Source organism: Hyla sarda (genome assembly GCF_029499605.1).
Source record: "Hyla sarda isolate aHylSar1 chromosome 1 unlocalized genomic scaffold, aHylSar1.hap1 SUPER_1_unloc_4, whole genome shotgun sequence".
In the NCBI taxonomy this organism is placed as follows: Eukaryota; Metazoa; Chordata; class Amphibia; order Anura; family Hylidae; genus Hyla; species Hyla sarda.
In genome coordinates this window covers 13,981-38,902 of record NW_026607590.1, presented here as the reverse complement: position 1 = coordinate 38,902, position 24,922 = coordinate 13,981, and the positions used below count along the sequence as shown (strand labels likewise).

At 46.0% G+C, this 24,922-nt stretch overlaps 1 protein-coding gene across 1 annotated transcript in view; it reads left to right on the top strand.

Annotated features, from left to right (window-relative positions):
• LOC130298205 (oocyte zinc finger protein XlCOF6-like) overlaps window positions 1-23,170 on the top strand; it is a 47,727-nt gene extending 24,557 nt beyond the window's left edge. Inside the window, exons 3-4 of the mRNA XM_056551119.1 lie at window positions 21,347-21,957; window positions 22,146-23,170. Coding sequence (XP_056407094.1) covers window positions 21,347-21,957; window positions 22,146-22,828 — 1,294 coding nt within the window. The 3' untranslated portion in view covers window positions 22,829-23,170. The remainder of the gene's footprint in view (window positions 1-21,346; window positions 21,958-22,145) is intronic.
• Window positions 23,171-24,922: the final 1,752 nt, after the last annotated feature.

The window sequence follows — 24,922 nt, the reverse complement described above, 5'->3', positions numbered from 1 at the left end:
CAAAGTTAGAAAAATGCTAAATTTTCACATTTTTCATAAAATTTTGAGATTTTTCACCAAGAAAGGATGAAAGTTACCACAAAATTTTACCACTAACATAAAGTAGAATATGTCACGAAAAAACAATCTCGGAATCAGAATGATAACTAAAAGCATTCCAGAGTTATTAATGTTTAAAGTGACAGTGGTCAGATGTGCAAAAAATGGCCGAGTCCTTAAGGTGAAAAAGGGAACAGTCCTTAAGGGGTTAAGAATGAAATGTGGATGACCTTGGAAGTCTGTATGGAGGGCACGAGGTTAAGTTCATAGGCAACATTCCAGGAATAAAAAAACAGGCCTTTTTTTTTTTTCAAAGACCTCTCCCTGTCTGTCTCCAGGTTGGGTGTGGTTCTGCAGCTCAGTTCCATTGAAGTGAATGGAGACAAGTTGTAAAACCACATCCAAAGTGGAGACAAACAGGGCGCGGTCTTTGAAAGAAAAAAAAAAAGGCCTGTTTTTTTTTCCTGGAATTCCCTTTAACCTGTCAAAGTACGCGGTAGGGCCCAATATACAGGGGAGCCATTTTTATGGTGGAAATCTTGTTTCGAGTGGACAACCATACCCTCTCCCGGATCTTCAAGGAGGGGGTCACTAATTGTCTTACAGTCATTCTGGAGCTTCCGCTACATGGACCTCTAGAGCGATCCTTGGAATAATACCCATGTGGACTGGGGTTACTGGAGATGGTTTTCTAATGCCGGAACGTTTACTGGTGGAGAATTCAGACTAATAAGGAGGGTTGGAAACTGTAGTCAGAAACGGAATCACACTCGAGGATGAATTCACGGCGTTGTTACAGGCAAACTCCGCCCAAGGGTAACCGGTCCGATATATAGAAGAGCAGAAATTACTCCAAGACCTGATGAAAACGTTCCATGGTAACATTAGATTGTGGGTTGTGGGGCGAGGAGAAGAAAAGCTTGATACCCATTTAGTCCAAAAACTCAGTAGGAGGAGCGGCTCTAATCCAATACTGAACAATGAGTTTTCTGGCCAATCGCAGAGGGCTCCGCTCCACATCCTAGAAGACCCAACAGGCAAGTTATAGGCTCCAATAGATAAACCCGTACACTGTATGAATGAGCAGTATCAGGAACTTACAGAGGAGATTCCCAAACCATATGGAACAAGTGGGCAGCCAGATAGCCGCACCTCGTCTGCCCGACCTATTTATTTATTAATCCCAGAGAAAAAACCTACAAAAAACTACAGCTCATGGCGCAAACAATAAACCCTAATACAGATCCGTAGGTGGAAAAATATAAAAGTTATAGAGATCAGAACAGGAGCAGAGCTTAGAGCGGTGAGAATGGGGCCCCCAACAGGCAGGTGACAGTACTACATATAGGGCTAGAATACGGTCAGCAGGTATGACTGGTATGAGACAGGGCATCAGCTTTAGGTTATGTTCACACCACAGAATTCTGCAGGAATATTCCACACGGACACTAAGCTGCAGCAGAGTCCGCTTGATTTCCATAAGATTTTAGTATATGTGCTGTCGAGGCGACTTCTATAAGATTCTGCTGCACTGTGCACACGACGGAATGTCCAGATAGACTTGTTTATTCTTCCTGCAGATTCCGCTCAGAAATGAGACGACCATCGGATCCTTCAAATCTGCGGAATGTCGCCCGTGTTTTCTGGGTGTTCATTCCGCACATTTTCAGCCATTTGAACCCGGCCTTAGTGTTCTTAGTGCCAAGAAGAAAGGAGACACATAATAAAATGGGGAGAAGAAGAAGAGAGCTCACCTAGCCTGTCCTAGAGATAAACATTTGGCCGCAGGGAGGTAAATGAAGTGTTTGTGATCCATAAGAATTAGTATAGGTCCGGTAGTACCCACAGACAAGTGCGGCCACTCCTTGAGGGACAAATGATGGCCACTGAGGAAAGATTCTTGGTAATAAAGCTATAAGGATAAAATGGTCTCTCTGGGGTAGGAAGGTGAGACACCTATTCTGTCTCAGACGCATCGTATGAACGGGAAAGCTGGGTTGTGGTGACCCAGGATGGGAGCTGTGGTGACGGCAGCTTTCAGGGTGGAAAACGTTTGTGACCTTCGTGGAATTCACATTTCTCCAGTTTGTAATACAGAACAATCTCTCGCAACGTAGCAATGCAGCTAAAGATTACAGCGCCGGAACTCTGCATATACTACACGGATGTGAGTAAGTGACCCCTCTTTGTAAAGCTGTTTACCCTACTATAACCCCGTATATTGGCTTTAGTGTGGAGAACAAGGGGTCAGATTCTCTATAAGTTACTTTGGATAAGACTGTAATGTGATTGTGGCCCCACAGTTCTCTCTGCTGACACCTCTGTCCAGGTCAGGAACTGTCCACAGCAGAAGCAAATCCTCATAGAGAACCTCTCCTGCTCTGACCAGTTTCTGACATGAACAGAGGTGTCAGCAGAGAGCAGTGTGGTCAGACTGGAAAGAAAGAGACAACTCCCTCTGGAGCATACAGCAGCTGATGAGTACTGGAATGATTAAGATTTTTAAATATAAGTAATGTACAATACTGAATAAATTTCGAGAACCAGTAGATTAAAATAATTAATTTCCATCGGAGTACCCCTTTAAACAAAATTCCATATAAAATTATTAGTCAGTGACTGAGCAGAATCTGTGACTTTTACTACTCACCTGGGCAGTTCCCTGTAGGAATTTCCTTCTCATTCTGCTCATCACCGCTCAAATCTGTCTCTTCTTCTTCCTTTATGTCTGTAGCATTAATATAGATCAGATCTTTCCCTGTAGGAATGTCCTCCTTATACTGCTCATCACCGCTCACGTCTGTCTCTTCTTCCTTTATGTCTGTAGCATTAATATAGATCAGATCTTTCCCTGTAGAAATGTTCTCCTTATACTGCTCATCACTGCTTACATCTGTCTCTGGAGCATTAATATTGTTCAGATCTTCTCCCTGATTCATAAAATATGGAAGAAATATAGTAAAAGTCATCAGACAGTAGGAGAAGTCACGTGGGATGTTATAGATGAGCAGGAGATGAGGAGTCATGGAGGATGAGGGGACTGACCACAAGAGCTTCACAGCCCTTCTACAGATCATAGGGAATATCTCCATCTACCTGATCATCCTGTGGAAGAAGAGGACGGGGACACCTCTCTGGTGCTGTTCTCTTACTGGATCTGACTGTAGGGAACACATACAGAGACTGAATTCATTCTTTACATACAAATAATGAGAGGACGTGTGTATATAGTCATGTCTATTACCTGGTGATGTGAGGGGCTGCTGATCCTCCATCATGACCTGATCCTTGTACTGATCCTTGTGTCCTTCTACATACTCCCACTCCTCCATGGAGAAATAGACCGCCACGTCCTGACACCTTATAGGAACCTGACACATAATGATACAGACATCACCCCGACCCCTCCAGTGGTGTTACTGTATAATGTCCCAGCATTCCCAGCAGTGTCACCTCTCCAGTCATCACCAGACCCCTCCATTACTGTATAATGTCCCAGCAGTGTCACCTCTCCAGTCATCACCAGACCCCTCCATTACTGTATAATGTCCCAGCATTCCCAGCAGTGTCACCTCTCCAGTCATCACCAGACCCCTCCATTACTGTATAATGTCCCAGCATTCCCAGCAGTGTCACCTCTCCAGTCATCACCAGACCCCTCCATTACTGTATAATGTCCCAGCAGGGTCACCTCTCCAGTCATCACCAGACCCCTCCATTACTGTATAATGTCCCAGCATTCCCAGCAGTGTCACCTCTCCAGTCATCACCAGACCCTCCATTACTGTATAATGTCCCAGCAGTGTCACCTCTCCAGTCATCACCAGACCCCTCCATTACTGTATAATGTCCCAGCAGTGTCAACTCTCCAGTCATCACCAGACCCCTCCATTACTATATAATGTCCCAGCAGTGTCACCTCTCCAGTCATCACCAGACCCCTCCATTACTGTATAATGTCCCAGCAGGGTCACCTCTACAGTCATCACCAGACCCCTCCATTACTGTATAACGTCCCAGCAGTGTCACCTCTCCAGTCATCACCAGACCCCTCCATTACTGTATAATGTCCCAGCAGGGTCACCTCTCCAGTCATCACCAGACCCCTCCATTACTGTATAATGTCCCAGCAGTATCACCTCTCCAGTCATCACCAGACCCCTCCATTACTGTATAATGCGCCAGCAGTGTCACCTCTCCAGTCATCACCAGACCCCTCCATTACTGTATAATGTCCCAGCAGGGTCACCTCTCCAGTCATCACCAGACCCCTCCATTACTGTATAATGTCCCAGCATTTCCAGCAGTGTCACCTCTCCAGTCATCACCAGACCCCTCCATTACTGTATAATGTCCCAGCATTCCCAGCAGTGTCACCTCTCCAGTCATCACCAGACCCCTCCATTACTGTATAATGTCCCAGCATTCCCAGCAGTGTCACCTCTCCAGTCATCACCAGACCCCTCCATTACTGTATAATGTCCCAGCATTCCCAGCAGTGTCACCTCTCCAGTCATCACCAGACCCCTCCATTACTGTATAATGTCCAAGCAATGTCACCTCTCCAGTCATCACCAGACCCCTCCATTACTGTTTAATGTCCCAGCAGGGTCACCTCTCCAGTCATCACCAGACCCCTCCATTACTGTATAATGTCCCAGCAGTGTCACCTCTCCAGTCATCACCAGACCCCTCCATTACTGTATAATGTCCCAGCATTCCCAGCAGTGTCACCTCTCCAGTCATCACCAGACCCCTCCATTACTGTATAATGTCCCAGCAGTGTCACCTCTCCAGTCATCACCAGACCCCTCCATTACTGTATAATGTCCCAGCATTCCCAGCAGTGTCACCTCTCCAGTCATCACCAGACCCCTCCATTACTAAATAATGTCCCAGCAGTGTCACCTCTCCAGTCATCACCAGACCCCTCCATTACTGTATAATGTCCCAGCAGTGTCACCTCTCCAGTCATCACCAGACCCCTCCATTACTGTATAATGTCCTAGCAGTGTCACCTCTCCAGTCATCACCAGACCCCTCCATTACTGTATAATGTCCCAGCAGTGTCACCTCTCCAGTCATCACCAGACCCCTCCATTACTGTATAATATCCCAGCAGTGTCACCTCTCCAGTCATCACCAGACCCCTCCATTACTGTATAATGTCCCAGCAGTTTCACCTCTCCAGTCATCACCAGACCCCTCCATTACTGTATAATGTCCCAGCAGGGTCACCTCTCCAGTCATCACCAGACCCCTCCATTACTGTATAATGTCCCAGCAGTGTCACCTCTCCAGTCATCACCAGACCCCTCCATTACTGTATAATGTCCCAGCATTCCCAGCAGTGTCACCTCTCCAGTCATCACCAGACCCCTCCATTATTGTATAATGTCCCAGCAGGGTCACCTCTCCAGTCATCACCAGACCCCTCCATTACTGTATAATGTCCCAGCAGTGTCACCTCTCCAGTCATCACCAGACCCCTCCATTACTGTATAATGTCCCAGCAGTGTCACCTCTCCAGTCATCACCAGACCCCTCCATTACTGTATAATATCCCAGCAGTGTCACCTCTCCAGTCATCACCAGACCCCTCCATTACTGTATAATGTCCCAGCAGTGTTACCTCTCCAGTCATCACCAGACCCCTCCATTACTGTATAATGTCCCAGCAGTGTCACCTCTCCAGTCATCACCAGACCCCTCCATTACTGTATAATGTCCCAGCAGTGTCACCTCTCCAGTCATCACCAGACCCCTCCATTACTGTATAATGTCCCAGCAGTGTCACCTCTCCAGTCATCACCAGACCCCTCCATTACTGTATAATGTCCCAGCAGTGTCACCTCTCCAGTCATCACCAGACCCCTCCATTACTGTATAATGTCCCAGCAGTGTCACCTCTCCAGTCATCACCAGACCCCTCCATTACTGTATAATGTCCCAGCAGTGTCACCTCTCCAGTCATCACCAGACCCCTCCATTACTGTATAATGTCCCAGCAGTGTCACCTCTCCAGTCATCACCAGACCCCTCCATTACTGTATAATGTCCCAGCAGGGTCACCTCTCCAGTCAGCAGCTCCATCATCTTGTTGATGAGTTCTCGGATCTTCTGTTCATCCATTTCCTCATGTATCAGGGAGTGAGGTGGGGGCCCCGGGATTGGGCTCAGGGTTCTTCCCCATCCTTCACACACAGGGGCCCGACAGCGCCCACTAGAGGACTTCTTCACTACTGTGTAATCCTATGTATGGTAAGACACATTAATATCACTACATACATTCCCAGAATCCCTCACCTCTCCAGTCATATCCATCTGTTATTACATGGATAAGAATGAGGTCATGTGACATCACTCCCAGAATCCCTCACCTCTCCAGTCATATCCATCTGTTATCACATAGATAAGAATGAGGTCATGTGACATCACTCCCAGAATCCCTTACCTCTCCAGTCATATCCATCTGTTATTACATAGATAAGAAAGAGGTCATGTGACATCACTCCCAGAATCCCTCACCTCTCCAGTCATATCCATCTGTTATTACATAGATAAGAATGAGGTCATGTGACATCACTCACAGAATCCCTCACCTCTCCAGTAAGCTGGAAGAGTATCTGTAGGGTGAGGTTTATGATCCTGTCGGCCATCTTGTTCCTGTCTCTCTCCATGGTTGATGGGTCATCCAGGAGAATTCTCTTATATAGAAGATATCAGCAGAGGATCCTGGATTGGAGAAACCTGAAGGGAAGAAGAGGAGACGATGATAAACCGCACCAGATTCTATGGAGAAATAACATCCATTTCCTGGAGATAATCTGGGGAAACATCTGAGGAGACATTATAGTCACAATTATGGAGGCTATAAACCTAGTCGGGATCCATCATAGTCTGGGGCGGAGTCATGGGGGATGGGCAGAATATGGAGACAGGAATCCACCATCCATGTTATCCAGGTAATACCAGAAGCCGCGAGTGGTGAGAAGAGGGAAATGGTGGACAAAGTGTCTGAGGACTCTTCATCATCCAGTAGATGTGACCTGTCATGGTCGGAGGTCAGGAGGTCACTGTCCTATGTCACACACCTTCTCTTACCATCCTATTTTAACTATAGTCAGTTATTCTGATGCCAACTAGGTGTTTACCCTGACCACTGGAGGGCGCCAAATATCAGGACTCCAGACAATAAACAGTTACACATATAAGGGATTTGGTGACACCGCACTGGAATCACTGATAAAGGGATCATCCATCTGGGATATTTCCACACAGGATCGAGAACTTCTGCGTCCTACTAATCCCAAGGATTTCCTCACATTATCACCTTCTATTATATGCATACGTATACGCTTATTGTGAGCGGCTTTACCTCATCTCACCTTCTCTCATAGTGGACTGAGGACATCTACACCTGATATTCCTTCATTGTATGTATCCCACTGCGAACAAACCAGTGTGCCTCCCCTCAGGGGTGTAAAGACCTTCACTCAGAGCAAACATGGCGGAAACATTACAACAACGAGACACAAACAAACCATTGTGCCTCCCCTCAGGGGGTGTAAAGACCTTCACTCAGAGCAAACATGGCGGAAACATTACAACAACGAGACACAAACAAACCATTGTGCCTCCCCTCAGGGGTGTAAAGACCTTCACTCAAGAGCAAACATGGCGGAAACACTACAACAACGAGACACAAACAAACCATTGTGCCTCCCCTCAGGGGTGTAAAGACCTTCACTCAGAGCAAACATGGCGGAAACATTACAACAACAAGACACAAACAAACCATTGTGCCTCCCCTCAGGGGGTGTAAAGACCTTCACTCAGACCAAACATGGCGGAAACATTACAACAACGAGACACAAACAAACCATTGTGCCTCCCCTCAGGGGTGTAAAGACCTTCACTCAGAGCAAACATGGCGGAAACATTACAACAACGAGACACAAACAAAACATTGTGCCTCCCCTCAGGGGTGTAAAGACCTTCACTCAGAGCAAACATGGCAGAAACATTACAACAACAAGACACAAACAAACCATTGTGCCTCCCCTCAGGGGTGTAAAGACCTTCACTCAGAGCAAACATGGCGGAAACATTACAACAACGAGACACAAACCATTGTGCCTCCCCTCAGGGGTGTAAAGACCTTCACTCAGAGCAAACATGGCGGAAACATTACAACAACGAGACACAAACAAACCATTGTGCCTCCCCTCAGGGGTGTAAAGACCTTCACTCAGAACAAACATGGCGGAAACATTACAACAACAAGACACAAACAAACCATTGTGCCTCCCCTCAGGGGTGTAAAGACCTTCACTCAGAGCAAACATGGCGGAAACATTACAACAACGAGACACAAACCATTGTGCCTCCCCTCAGGGGTGTAAAGACCTTCACTCAGAGCAAACATGGCGGAAACATTACAACAACGAGACACAAATCATTGTGCCTCCCCTCAGGGGTGTAAAGACCTTCACTCAGAGCAAACATGGCGGAAACATTACAACAACGAGACACAAACAAACCATTGTGCCTCCCCTCAGGGGTGTAAAGACCTTCACTCAGAACAAACATGGCGGAAACATTACAACAACAAGACACAAACAAACCATTGTGCCTCCCCTCAGGGGTGTAAAGACCTTCACTCAGAACAAACATGGCGGAAACATTACAACAACAAGACACAAACAAACCATTGTGCCTCCCCTCAGGGGTGTAAAGACCTTCACTCAGAGCAAACATGGCGGAAACATTACAACAACAAGACACAAACAAACCATTGTGCCTCCCCTCAGGGGTGTAAAGACTTTTCTGACACGGTCACATGACACTTCTCTGTGCTTTTTGTACTTTAGTTCACATAAAGCGTTGGTGGGATCATAGTTGAATGGATCCGCGTCACACTGGGAATTATTGTCCCGGAATGTTACATAATTGTCCAGAATCCGGGCAGAAAGCCAATCTGGTCTCCAGGGTTGGGACGACACTATGTCGGGAGTTTGAATCCTGATGGGGATGTTGTCCCTCCAGATGCCCACGTTATAGACCCTTTTCATCTGGAACACATTGTTTGTGGTAAAGGGGATGGAACAGAGGGGCCCCGAGCAGAGAAGCCTGAGGGAGAAGCCTCTGAGGAGAGACCACATGTTACCGCTGTGCCTCGTGTGCGGCCGTAAGGAAGGAGGTAGAAGCAGCCACCGGGACCACAGAGGCGGCCATCTTAGATTGCTGTATGGAAGAAATGGCTAATACCCAGAGAAGAAATTAACCAGATGACAGGACGGGCGGGGAGGTGACCTGCAGCCCTTCACCATACAAACACGCCTTATTCCATAGACCTGCATTGAGAGAGCGTGATGGAACGAGGGGCATGGCTGTGACACAACCACTGGGGCAGCAGAGTACCCCTTTAATGGGTTAATTATTAGCGGTGAGTCCTGGCTGCTTATAGCTCCTAAGCTCTAAATCCCATATGGGACGCAGGGCGTAAATGTACTGCATGTTCTTAACCCCTTAAGGACCAAGGACGTATGAGTACGTCCTTGGTCCCGCTCCTGTGATATAACGCGGGGTCCCACGGTGACCCCGCATCATATCACTGCGGGCCCGGCGTCATAGTGAAGCCAGGACCCGCCGCTAATAGCGCGCGGCACTGATCGGGGTGCTGCGCGCTATTAACCCTTTAGCCGTGCGCTCAAAGCTGAGCCACGCGGCTAAAAGTGAAAGTAAAAAGTGCCGGTTAGCTCAGTGGGCTGTTCGGGATAGCCGCGGCGAAATCGCGGCATCCCGAACAGCTTACAGGACAGCCGGAGGGTCCCTACCTGCCTCCTCGCTGTCCGATCACCGAATGACTGCTCCGTGCCTGAGATCCAGGCATGAGCAGTCATGCGGCAGAATCATCGATCACTGGTTTCCTATGAGAAACCATTGATCAATGTAAAAGATCAGTGTGTGCAGTGTTATAGGTCCCTATGGGATAATAATGATCAATGTAAAAGATCAGTGTGTGCAGTGTAATAGGTCCCTGTAAAAGATCAGTGTGTGCAGTGTTATAGGTCCCTATGGGATAATAATGATCAATGTAAAAGATCAGTGTGCGCTGTGTTATAGGTCCCTGTAAAAGATCAGTGTGTGCAGTGTTATAGGTCCCTATGGGAACTATAACACTGCAAAAAAAAAAAAAGTGGAAAAAAAAAAGTGAAGATCATTTAACCCCTTCCCTATTAAAAGTTTGAATCACCCCCCCTTTCCCATAAAAAAAAAACACAGTGTAAATAAAAATAAACATATATGGTATCGCCGCGTGCGGAAATGTCCGAATTATTAAAAAATATCATTAATTAAACCGCACGGTCAATGGCGTACGCACAAAAAAATTCCAAAGTCCAAAATAGTGCATTTTTTGTCACTTTTTATATAATTTAAAAATGAATAAAAAGCGATCAATAAGTCCAATCAATGCAAAAATGGTACCATTAAAAACTTCAAATCACGGCGCAAAAAATGAGCCCTCATACCGTCCCATACACGGAAAAATAAAAAGTTATAGGGGTCAGAAGATGACAATTTTAAACGTATTAATTTTCCTGCATGTAGTTATGATTTTTTCCAGAAGTGCGACAAAATCAAACCTATATAAGTCGGGGATCATTATAATCGTATGGACCTACAGAATAAAGAGAAGGGGTCATTTTTACCGACAAATGTACTGCGTAGAAACGGAAGCCCCCAAAAGTTACAAAACGGCAGGGTTTTTTTCAATTTTGTCTCACAATGATTTTTTTTTTCCGTTTCACCGTAGATTTTTGGGTAAAATGACTGACGTCATTACAAAGTAGAATTGGTGGCACAAAAAACAATCCATCATATGGATTTTTAGGTGCAAAATTGAAAAAGTTATGATTTTTTAAAGGCAAGGAGCAAAAAACGAAAGTGCAAAAACGGAAAAAACCCCGGTCCTTAAGGGGTTAAAGGAGTTCTGTAGTAAAAAAAATAACCAACGGATAGGGGACAAGTTATAGATCGCAAGGGTCTGACTGCTGGGACCCCCTGCGATCTCTTGTACGGGGCCCCGACAGTCCACAGGAAGGGGGCGTGCCAACCACTGCACGGAATGGCGGCCAAAATGCCCCCACCATGTATCCCAGAAATACATGGAGGGGGAGCTTCGGCAGCTGCTTCCTGTGGGGGTCGGATCGCGCGCTTGCTGCAAACTGCCGTACAGGAGATCGAGGGGGATCCCAGCGGTTGGACCCCCGCAATCTATAACTTATCCCCTATCCTTTGGATAGAGGATGTTATTTGTCACTGCAATAGTCTTTTAAGGGTTAATAACAACCCCAATAATCCTAATCTGATGGTGACCGCACACACATACCTGTATCTGTAGAGGAGCCGTGTGCTTACAGGACCTGCGATGATGTCACCGTCATGTGATCAGTCACATGGAGGAGGAGGAGTCACATGATCAGGGGCTGCTGCTCTGAGAGATCTTCACACACAACACAACAGCAGTGACTGCCCCACCAGGACCTGCTCTGTATATGCTACGTGCTGGAGGTGTAGGACCTGTGATGATGTCACAATCATGTGACCAGTACATTTGGGGGCAAAGTTTAGCAGTATAGATATGACTGTGGGTAAAGGACCTGTGGGGAGGATCATGTGACAGTTGTGGGCGGGGTTGTGTAGTGCCGGATAGAAGAGATTGTTGGTGAAGGACCTGTGATAATGGTCATGTGACAGCAGAGTCCTGCATACACTGAGCAGATGAGCCTAGAGCAGCAGCCCCTGATCATGTGACTCCTCCTCCATGTGACTGATCACATGACGGTGACATCATCGCAGGTCCTGTAAGCTCACGGCTCCTGTACAGTCTGCAGGTGGAGGTATATACGGTTGTGGTGACATCAGGAGCGCTGGGGGAGGGGGCATTACTATTAACCCCTTCAGGTACACAAGGTTTTATGACTTAAGGAAGAAGATCACAAGATCCAGAACTTTCTGTGTATTTGTCTCTTTCTTTCTCTGTTGTTGTTTCTATTAGCAGCCGCCATTTCTCATCGTCTCCTCTTCTTCCCTTCAGGTTTCTCCAATCCAGGATCCTCTGCTGATATCTTCTATATAAGAGAAATCTCCTGGATGACCCATCAACCATGGAGAGAGACAGGAACAAGATGGCTGACAGGATCATAAACCTCACCCTACAGATACTCTTCCGGCTTACTGGAGAGGTGAGGGATTCTGGGAGTGATGTCACATGACCTCATTCTTATCTATGTAATAACAGATGGATATGACTGGAGAGGTGAGGGATTCTGGGAGTGATGTCACATGACCTCATTCTTATCTATGTAATAACAGATGGATATGACTGGAGAGGTGAGGGATTCTGGGAGTGATGTCACATGACCTCATTCCTATCTATGTAATAACAAATGGATATGACTGGAGAGGTGAGGGATTCTGGGAGTGATGTCACATGACCTCATTCTTATCTATGTATTAACGGATGGATATGACTGGAGAGGTGAGGGATTCTGGGAGTGATGTCACATGACCTCATTCTTATCTATGTAATAACAGATGGATATGACTGGAGAGGTGAGAGATTCTGGGAGTGACGTCACATGACCTCATTCTTATCTATGTAATAACAGATGGATATGACTGGAGAGGTGAGGGATTCTGGGAGTGATGTCACATGACCTCATTCTTATCTATGTAATAACAGATGGATATGACTGGAGAGGTGAGGGATTCTGGGAGTGATGTCACATGACATCATTCTTATCTATGTAATAACAGATGGATATGACTGGAGAGGTGAGGGATTCTGGGAGTGATGTCACATGACCTCATTCTTATCTATGTAATAACAGATGGATATAACTGGAGAGGTGAGGGATTCTGGGAGTGATGTCACATGACCTCATTCTTATCTATGTAATAACAGATGGATAGGACTGGAGAGGTGAGGGATTCTGGGAGTGATGTCACATGACCTCATTCTTATCTATGTAATAACAGATGGATATGACTGGAGAGGTGAGGGATTCTGGGAGTGATGTCACATGACCTCCTTCTTATCCATGTAATAACAGATGGATATGACTGGAGAGGTGAGGGATTCTGGGAGTGATGTCACATGACCTCATTCTTATCTATGGAATAACAGATGGATATGACTGGAGAGGTGAGGGATTCTGGGAGTGATGTCACATGACCTCATTCTTATCTATGTAATAACAGATGGATATAACTGGAGAGGTGAGGGATTCTGGGAGTGATGTCACATGACCTCATTCTTATCTATGTAATAACAGATGGATATGACTGGAGAGGTGAGGGATTCTGGGAATGTATGTAGTGATATTAATGTGTCTCTCCATACACAGAATTACACAGTAGTGAAGAAGTCCTCTAGTGGGCGCTGTCGGGCCCCTGTGTGTGAAGGATGGGGAAGAACCCTGAGCCCAATCCCAGGGCCCCCACCTCACTCCCTGATACATGAGGAAATGGACGAACAGAAGATCCGAGAACTCATCAACAAGATGATGGAGCTGCTGACTGGAGAGGTGACCCTGCTGGGACATTATACAGTAATGGAGGGGTCTGGTGATGACTGGAGAGGTGACACTGCTGGGAATGCTGGGACATTATACAGTAATGGAGGGGTCTGGTGATGACTGGAGAGGTGACACTGCTGGGACATTATATAGTAATGGAGGGGTCTGGTGATGACTGGAGAGGTGACACTGCTGGGACATTATACAGTAATGGAGGGGTCTGGTGATGACTGGAGAGGTGACACTGCTGGGACATTATACAGTAATGGAGGGGTCTGGTGATGACTGGAGAGGTGACACTGCTGGGAATGCTGGGACATTATACAGTAATGGAGGGGTCTGGTGACTGGAGAGGTGACACTGCTGGGACATTATACAGTAATGGAGGGGTCTGGTGATGACTGGAGAGGTGACACTGCTGGGAATGCTGGGACATTATACAGTAATGGAGGGGTCTGGTGATGACTGGAGAGGTGACACTGCTGGGACATTATACAGTAATGGAGGGGTCTGGGGATGACTGGAGAGGTGACACTGCTGGGACATTATACAGTAATGGAGGGGTCTGGTGATGACTGGAGAGGTGACACTGCTGGGACATTATACAGTAATGGAGGGGTCTGGTGATGACCGGAGAGGTGACCCTGCTGGGACATTATACAGTAATGGAGGGGTCTGGTGATGACTGGAGAGGTGACACTGCTGGGAATGCTGGGACATTATACAGTAATGGAGGGGTCTGGTGATGACTGGAGAGGTGACACTGCTGGGAATGCTGGGACATTATACAGTAATGGAGGGGTCTGGTGATGACTGGAGAGGTGACACTGCTGGGACATTATACAGTAATGGAGGGGTCTGGTGATGACTGGAGAGGTGACCCTGCTGGGACATTATACAGTAATGGAGGGGTCTGGTGATGACTGGAGAGGTGACACTGCTGGGACATTATACAGTAATGGAGGGGTCTGGTGATGACTGGAGAGGTGACCCTGCTGGGACATTATATAGTAATGGAGGGGTCTGGTGATGACTGGAGAGGTGACACTGCTGGGACATTATACAGTAATGGAGGGGTCTGGTGATGACTGGAGAGGTGACCCTGCTGGGACATTATATAGTAATGGAGGGGTCTGGTGATGACTGGAGAGGTGACCCTGCTGGGACATTATACAGTAATGGAGGGGTCTGGTGATGACAGGAGAGGTGACACTGCTGGGACATTATACAGTAATGGAGGGGTCTGGTGATGACTGGAGAGGTGACACTGCTGGGACATTATACAGTAATGGAGGGGTCTGGTGATGACTGGAGAGGTGACACTGCTGGGACATTATACAGTAATGGAGGGGTCTGGTGATGACTGGAGAGGTGACACTGCTGGGACATTATACAGTAATGGAGGGGTCTGGTGATGACTGGAGAGGTGACACTGCTGGGAATGCTGGGACATTATACAGTAATGGAGGGGTCTGGTGATGACTGGAGAGGTGACACTGCTGGGATATTATACAGTAATGGAGGGGTCTGGTGATGACTGGAGAGGTGACACTGCTGGGACATTATACAGTAATGGAGGGGTCTGGTGATGACTGGAGAGGTGACACTGCTGGGACATTATACAGTAATGGAGGGGTCTGGTGATGACTGGAGAGGTGACCCTGCTGGGACATTATACAGTAATGGAGGGGTCTGGTGATGACTGGAGAGGTGACCCTGCTGGGACATTATACAGTAATGGAGGGGTCTGGTGATGACTGGAGAGGTGACACTGCTGGGACATTATACAGTAATGGAGGGGTCTGGTGATGACTGGAGAGGTGACACTGCTGGGACATTATACAGTAATGGAGGGGTCTGGTGATGACTGGAGAGGTGACCCTGCTGGGAATGCTGGGACATTATACAGTAATGGAGGGGTCTGGTGATGACTGGAGAGGTGACACTGCTGGGACATTATACAGTAATGGAGGGGTCTGGTGATGACTGGAGAGGTGACACTGCTGGGACATTATACAGTAATGGAGGGGTCTGGTGATGACTGGAGAGGTGACACTGCTGGGACATTATACAGTAATGGAGGGGTCTGGTGATGACTGGAGAGGTGACCCTGCTGGGACATTATACAGTAATGGAGGGGTCTGGTGATGACTGGAGAGGTGACACTGCTGGGACATTATACAGTAATGGAGGGGTCTGGTGATGACTGGAGAGGTGACCCTGCTGGGACATTATATAGTAATGGAGGGGTCTGGTGATGACTGGAGAGGTGACACTGCTGGGACATTATACAGTAATGGAGGGGTCTGGTGATGACTGGAGAGGTGACACTGCTGGGACATTATACAGTAATGGAGGGGTCTGGTGATGACTGGAGAGGTGACCCTGCTGGGACATTATATAGTAATGGAGGGGTCTGGTGATGACTGGAGAGGTGACACTGCTGGGACATTATACAGTAATGGAGGGGTCTGGTGATGACTGGAGAGGTGACACTGCTGGGACATTATACAGTAATGGAGGGGTCTGGTGATGACTGGAGAGGTGACACTGCTGGGACATTATACAGTAATGGAGGGGTCTGGTGATGACTGGAGAGGTGACACTGCTGGGACATTATACAGTAATGGAGGGGTCTGGTGATGACTGGAGAGGTGACACTGCTGGGATATTATACAGTAATGGAGGGGTCTGGTGATGACTGGAGAGGTGACACTGCTGGGACATTATACAGTAATGGAGGGGTCTGGTGATGACTGGAGAGGTGACACTGCTGGGACATTATACAGTAATGGAGGGGTCTGGTGATGACTGGGGAGGTGACACTGCTGGGACATTATACAATAATGGAGGGGTCTGGTGATGACTGGAGAGGTGACACTGCTGGGACATTATACAGTAATGGAGGGGTCTGGTGATGACTGGAGAGGTGACACTGCTGGGACATTATACAGTAATGGAGGGGTCTGGTGATGACTGGAGAGGTGACACTGCTGGGACATTATACAGTAATGGAGGGGTCTGGTGATGACTGGAGAGGTGACACTGCTGGGAATGCTGGGACATTATACAGTAATGGAGGGGTCTGGTGATGACTGGAGAGGTGACACTGCTGGGACATTATACAGTAATGGAGGGGTCTGGTGATGACTGGAGAGGTGACACTGCTGGGACATTATACAGTAATGGAGGGGTCTGGTGATGACTGGAGAGGTGACCCTGCTGGGAATGCTGGGACATTATACAGTAATGGAGGGGTCTGGTGATGACTGGAGAGGTGACACTGCTGGGACATTATACAGTAATGGAGGGGTCTGGTGATGACTGGAGAGGTGACACTGCTGGGACATTATACAGTAATGGAGGGGTCTGGTGATGACTGGAGAGGTGACACTGCTGGGACATTATACAGTAATGGAGGGGTCTGGTGATGACTGGAGAGGTGACCCTGCTGGGACATTATACAGTAATGGAGGGGTCTGGTGATGACTGGAGAGGTGACACTGCTGGGACATTATACAGTAATGGAGGGGTCTGGTGATGACTGGAGAGGTGACACTGCTGGGAATGCTGGGACATTATACAGTAACACCACTGGAGGGGTCGGGGTGATGACTGTATCATTATGTATCAGGTTCCTATAAGGTGTCAGGACGTGGCGGTCTATTTCTCCATGGAGGAGTGGGAGTATGTAGAAGGACACAAGGATCAGTACAAGGATCAGGTGATGATGGAGGATCAGCAGCCCCTCACATCACCAGGTAATAGACATGACTATATACACACGTCCTCTCATTATTTGTATGTAAAGAATGAATTCAGTCTCTGTATGTGTTCCCTACAGTCAGATCCAGTAAGAGAACAGCACCAGAGAGGTGTCCCCGTCCTCTTGATAAGCAGAATATGGAGGATAATACTACAGGGAAAGATCTGATCTATAATAATGCTACAGACATAAAGGAAGAAGATGAAGAGACAGATGTGAGCGGTGATGAGCAGTATAAGGAGGACATTCATACAGATAACCGCACAGGTGAGTAGTAACCACTAAATACAGAGAAGAGTCACAGATTCTATTCTGTCACCGGCTGCAATAATATTTTCGGGAAGTATTGGTGTAACTAGAATCTTTGGGACTCCAGGGTAAATACTATCCCCTCCCCCTCTATATTTACTCTATAGCAGTTGACTTGATCCCATCACCACTACATAGTGACTGAATAATACCGCCATACTGTTTATGAATCACATTATATACAGACTAATATTCCCCCATATAGCAGTAGATACCAGCTCTCTGTCTCTCTGGAGTCGCTATCTTTCCTTTTTCATCCTGAGGATAGGGGATAAGTGTCTGATCGTGGGGGTCCGACTGCTGGGACCCCCCCATGTTCTCCTGCCCAGCACCCCAGATCTCTCCAGGCACAGGTGACCTCCGCTCCGTGCAGGGATTACTGTCGACCACCGCACCAAGAGATGCCCGACATGTCTCTCCATGAATCTCTATGGGAGAGCCGGAGATACACAAATGTGATGCCAGGCAGGAGATCGCGGGGGTCTCAGTGTCTAGGGGATAAGTACTCATGTGCTAAAAATTTCCTTTAACCCCTTAAGGACCAAGCGTTTTTCTGTTTTTGCACTTTAGTTTTTTCCTCCTTACCTTTTAAAAATCATAACTCTTTCAATTTTGCACCTAAAAATTTAATATTATGGCTTATTTTTTGCGCCACCAATTCTACTTTGTAAGGACATCAGTCATTTTACCCAAACATCTACGGCGATACAGAAAAAAATCATTGTGCGACAAAACTGAAGAAAAAAACACAATTTTGGGGGCTTCCATTTCTACGTCCTAATTATTTTTGGTAAAAATGACACCTCATCTTTATTTTGTAGGTCCATACGGTTAAAATGATCCCCTACTTATATAGGTGATTTTGTCGTACTTGTGGAAAAAATCATAACTACATGCAGGAAAATTAATACATTTAAAATTGTCCATTTCTGACCCCTATAACTTTTTAATTTTTCCGCGTACAGGGCGGTATGAGGGCTCATTTTTTGCGCCATGATCTGAAGTTTTAATCGGAACTATGTTTGTTTTGATTGGTCTTTTTGATTGCCTTTTGTTCCTTTTTTTTTATGGTATAAAAATTGACCAAAAATACGCTATTTTGGACTTTGGACTGTGCGTTGATTGTGCGGTTTAATTTACAATATATTTTTATAGTTCGGACATTTACGCACAATACCACATATTTTTATGTTTATTATGTTTATATATTTTTACATGGAATTTTGGTGATTTAAACTTTTAATGAGGAAGGGGTTAATGTGTGTTTTTAACCTTTTTTTTTTTTTTTTAAAACACTTTTTAGATTCCTCATACAGATCAGTGTGGTTCCATAGAACCATATTGATCTGTGTGCTCTGCACTCGATTGATAAAGCCTGGTCCTGCCAGACTGTATCATTCAGAGCACCGGAGCCGCCGCAGCAGGAGAGGTAAGCCCTCAGGCTACCTCAGCAGTGGATGCCCCCCCCCCGCAGCGCGATCCACCCCACTGTACCACCAGGGACAGGATAAAGGCACCTTTAGACGATCTAAAGGGTTATTAGCCGCATGCCGGCCCCCCAGCTACAGGAATCAGCTGGGGGCCGGCCGGTATGACGCGGGCTCGAGTTGGGAGCCCGCGTCATACCCCGTTAACGGCCAATGGACGAGCATAGACGTCCATGGTCGTTAACGGGTTAAAGAGGTACTCCCGTGCTCCAGCGTTCTGAACTTTTTGTTCAGAATGCTCAGAGGCTGTGATCGTAAAGCCATGGCCACGCCCCCTCGTGCTGTCATGCCAAATCCTGGGGGCCCCAGCAGCCGCACCCCCAGGATCAGACATCTTATCCCCCATCCTTTGAATAAGGGATAAGATGTCTAGCAGTGGAGTAGCCCTTTAAAGGAGTACTCCGCCCCTAGACTTCTTATCCCCTATCCAAAGGATAGGGGATAAGATGTCAGATCGCGGGGGTCCCGCTGCTGGGGACCCCGGGATCTCGGCTGCAGCACCCACCTGTACGGTGGCTTCCGTCAACGCTGGAGGCTTCGGATCCCGACCACAATGGCGGAAGAGCGTGATGTCACGACTCCGCCCCATGTGACGTCACACCCCGCCCGCTCAATGCAAGTCTATGGGAGGTCCGTCACGCCCCCTCCCATAGACTTGCATTGAGGGGGCGGAGCGTGACGTCACGCTCTTCCGCCACTGTGGTCGGGATCCGAAGCCTCCAGCGTTGCCGGAAGCCGTACAGTTGGGTGCTGCAGACGAGATCCCTGGGGTCCCCAGCAGCGGGACCCCCGCAATCTGACATCTTATTCCCTATCCTTTGGATAGGGGATAAGATGTCTAGGGGCGGAGTACCCCTTTAAATCCCTTTATTCTTTCCCTCTGATACGGAAATGTTCCGGTTCGGGTCACCTGTGTGGGTCCAAATGGAGGTATAGGTGCGGCTGGCGAGCCGAGAGCCAAAATCATTAAAAATAAAGGTTCCCCTTTTAACTTGGTTCCTGGAAAATTTCACTAACTTTATTAGGACATAAGTCTTTCTATACACATTAATAGACAAAAGACAAAAATGTGATACTGTCTGCCTAGACAGGATAGGGGATAGATTATAGATCACGGGATGGTCCGACCCTTGGGACTCCCCACGATCTCCTGAATGGGGCCCCGGCAGTCTGCAGGAAGCGGCCGTGCTGACCCCCACAGGATGCCGCGGCTGACACACCCCCTCCATGTATCTCTATTGGATACATGGAGGGGGAGTGTCGGCCACCGCTCCATGCAGGGGTTGGTCCGCCCCCTTCAAGCAGACTGCCAGGGCCCCGTTCAGGAGATCGCAGGGAGTCCCAAGGGTCGGACCCCCGTGATCTATAATGTATCCCCTATCCTTTGCCTGAATTCTCTGGCTGGCATGAGGATTATAAAGGGGCGGTTTGTATGACTGCTCCATTATAACCTGTGGGGTCAGGTCCATTGGGGGCAAAGACTGGTGTCCCTGCTCCTTGTAAGGCAGTGGTGTCAAACTGTGGTTCTCCAGATGTTCCAAAATTTCATCTCCCGGGCATGCTGGGAGTTGAAGTTTTGCAACATCTGGAGTTCCGCAGTTTGAAGACCACTTCACTAAGGGATACCATGAGAGGGAAGCCTTGATTTACCTTTCGGGGACAGTGTGCATCCTCTGGAGGAGGCAGACAGACCTTTGGTGTCCAGGCATGCTGGGAGTTGAAGTTCTGCAACATCTGGAGGACCACAGTTTGACACCACTGTTGTATGGCTGCTCCGCTATCATAGTAACTATCTTTCTTAAGTTTTGCAGTAAATCTTATTTAAAAATGAAGGGTACAAAGTACTATTGCTTAGAAATGCAAAAATGTCCTGGGTTGTTAATGGGTTAATACTCAAAAATTAAAAATGTGTTATTTTCTGCAGATTCTTGTACCAGGAGATCAGAGGAGAATCTTATATCTTCAGATTATAAAGCAGATGATGATATCACACAAGATACATATGAAGAACATTCCATTATCCCAGATACACCCTCAGCCCTTCACAGCCAAGATCTGTCATCTCATCCTTATATACAGGTCCTGTCTTCTCAGTCATCACAGGATGTTCAGCTAAATAAAAGCCACAGAAGGGGTGTTGGACATGTAAGAGATCATACAGGAAAGAAACCATATTCATGCTCAGAATGTGGGAAATCTTTTACTCAGAAATTAGATCTTGTTAGACATAAAAGAACTCACACAGGGGAGAATCCATTTTCATGTGCAGAATGTGGGAAATGTTTTACTCGGAAATCACATCTTGTTGTACATCAGAGAACTCATACAGGAGAGAAGCCATTTTCATGTTCAGAATGTGGGAAATGTTTTGCTCAGAAATTAGATCTTGTTAGACATAAAAGAACTCACACAGGGGAGAAGCCATTTTCATGTGCAGAATGTGGGAAATGTTTTACTGATAAATCAAGTCTTGTTCAACATCAAAGAAATCACACAGGGGAGAAGCCATTTTCATGCTCAGAATGTGGGAAATGTTTTACTCGGAAATCACATATTGTTGTACATCAAAGAACTCACACAGGAGAGAAGCCATTTTCATGTTCAGAATGTGGGAAATGTTTTGCTCAGAAACCAGATCTTATTAAACATCAAAGAACTCACACAGGAGAGAAGCCATTTTCATGTTCAGAATGTGGGAAATGTTTTGCTCAGAAAGCAAATATTGTTAAACATCAAAGAACTCACACAGGAGAGAAGCCAATTCAGAGCAGTAAATGATGCAGATAACACATCTATATATTAACCATGTACATAGGATATCTGACATTTATACATATATCATATACTGCATCTCCAAACTTGTTACCACTTGTTAATAAAAGTTTTCTCATTCATCACAGGATGTTCAGCAAAATAAGAGTCACAGAAGGAGTGTTAAAGATAAAAGAGCTCAAAGAGAAAAGAAGCCATTTTCATGTTCAGAATGTGGGAAATCTTTTACTTCTAAATCACATCTAGTTGAACATCAGAGAACTCACACAGGGGAGAAGCCATTTGCATGTGCAGAATGTGGAAAATATTTCACTCAGAAATCATATCTTGTTGAACATCAAAGAACTCACACAGGGGAGAAGCCATTTTCATGTCCAGAATGTGGGAAATGTTTTCCTTTTAAATCAGGTCTTGTTGTACATCAAAGAACTCACACGGGAGAGAAGCCATTTTCATGTCCAGAATGTGGGAAATGTTTTACTAATCAATCAAGTCTTATTCAACATCAAAGAACTCACACAGGAGAGAAGCCATTTTCATGTCCAGAATGTGGGAAATGTTTTGCTCAGAAATCAGATCTTTTTAAACATCAAAGAACTCACACAGGGGAGAAGCCATTTTCATGTGCAGAATGTGCGAAATGTTTTACTGATAAATCAACTCTTATTCATCATGAAAGAACACACATAGGGGAGAAGCCATTTTCATGTGCAGAATGTGGGAAATGTTTTACTTTGAAATCAAATCTTGTTCAACATCAAAGAACTCACACAGGAGAGAAGCCATTTTCATGTGCAGAATGTGGGAAATGTTATTCTGGGAAATCACATCTTGTTAAACATAAAAGAACTCACACATCTATATATTAACCATGTACATAGGATAGTTGACACTAATACATACTCATATATTTATACAATATATGCTTCATCTCCAAACTTGTTATCAATTTTTAAGAAGTTTTCTTTCTTATATGATTTATTATTCTTATATTCATCTCCGCACACTGGACTTATAATAAATGTAATATTGTCCCTGACGTTGTATATAGGGAATGTAACGTGTCAGTGTTGTCCCCGCCCCCTTCTCATTATGATTATAGAGACTTTAATTCAAGGCATCAGACAGGATCCGCGCGTCTCCCTTGAAGATCGTCTCTTCTGAACATAAGACGCTGCAGATACTTTTATTTATCACAAACCCTAGACCAGCGTTTCCCGTCTTGACGTCTATTTTCGGTCTCAGATCATAAAATCCATTTTTCTATATGAGAAGTCGTCAATATCTCAGCGGCCCCCGGGTTCAGTAAACATCGGTGTAATTCTTTTCCTTTTCTTTGTCCTCCCCGGGGTATAAAATCCCTAGAGATCTGATCACATCTGGTACAAGATCTCTTTACTTCACACTTTGCGCCATTATTACACGGATTGAAGACCCAGTTACACGCTCGTAAATTCCCATATATGTCGTGGATTGGAAGGAAAAAGGTTCTTAAATCTTATATTTACCAATAATATTTTATATTTTTACAGTCCGTCCCTATCATAGTACGGAATTGTTATTTTTCTTCTATCCGATGGTTATTTAGTAATTTTGTTATGATTCAGAAGAGACCACGTGTCCCGTATAGACGCTCACCCTGAAGACATTAGACGGCGGTTTTGTGTTTCCGGATTTACACACTTATTATAAAGCTTTTCCTTCGTCTGGATTATTAGAGCTCGTTCGCTCTTCTTTTTCTCATCCTCCCCTTTATATTCCTCCTCATGTGGATATGGAATTCTCCTCAGTCCCTCCTTCTATAGGGCCCATTTTGTGGCCCCCGCACTCCTCTTTGGCCTCTCTAGTTCTTTCCTCTTTTATATATAACTTTGTCGGTATTACGAGACTGCTCTACGACTGATTCTGATTTCCCTTCTCCCCTAACCCCACTTTCTTTACTCCCTATGGTTATTACTAAACACATTTTCCCTCTTCCCCTTTGTGGGAACGTTTACATTCTTTTACGTTACGAGATTTATATTCTTCTACTAAGACTTTGGCCATAGAGGAATCTCAGGCTTTCTGGGGTTTTATAAGTAAATTTATCTTTACTCTCCAATGTTTTAAGCGTTATACTAACATACGTCCCAGAAATTGGTTAGAGAGATTGTATTTATTCCCTAAATAATAATACTATCTAAGCTTTATTCTTATCTGATTTTTTCTGCTCCTAATAGTAACCAAAATGCATCTTATATGAGAAGAGGAGCTGAATATCCAACTCTCTGAAGAACAGAGCGGATTTATCTCTAGCGCTCACGTGGCTCCTCCCCCTGTATTCGTATACAGGAGAGTTTATATAAGTTATATTGTCGGGGGTATGGGACTCCTCCTCTCCTTTTGTCACATGGTATTCCAGAATCTTCTCAGTGCGATGTCACAGGGGGAGGGGGGGGGGGCGTGTCTGTGAAGTCATGATCACAGCCTCCAGTTCCAAGATTTCTGGACAAAATGTACAGAACACTGGAGTACCCCTTTAATCTCACACCTACTATTGGTGACTAGACGTCTTATTCCGATATACTAGAGATCTTCTACCCCCTCCAGTCATTTCCCAGCGGTGCAAAAAAAAGTTCCCAGTTATTCAAAATTGAGAAACCTGTTTCATGGCAAAATGTCTTGAACAATTCCTTGGAGACTTGTTCTCTTTAGATTACTTTTAGAACCTTTTCATTAACACCTTAAGGACCAAGGGTGTACCTGTGTACCTATGACCCCGTGTCATAGCCGGGTGGTCCTGTGGCTAATGCCGGACATAACCGACCGTGGTTATGCCCGGCATTAACCCCTTAGACGCGGCGATCAACTAAACCGTTCCTGGCAGCTCCTGAGAGGGATGGGAGACGGTGCCTACCTGCCTCCATCTTTGTCCGATCAGCAAAGCATTGAACCGTATATGAAATCAGTAGATTGTATGTACA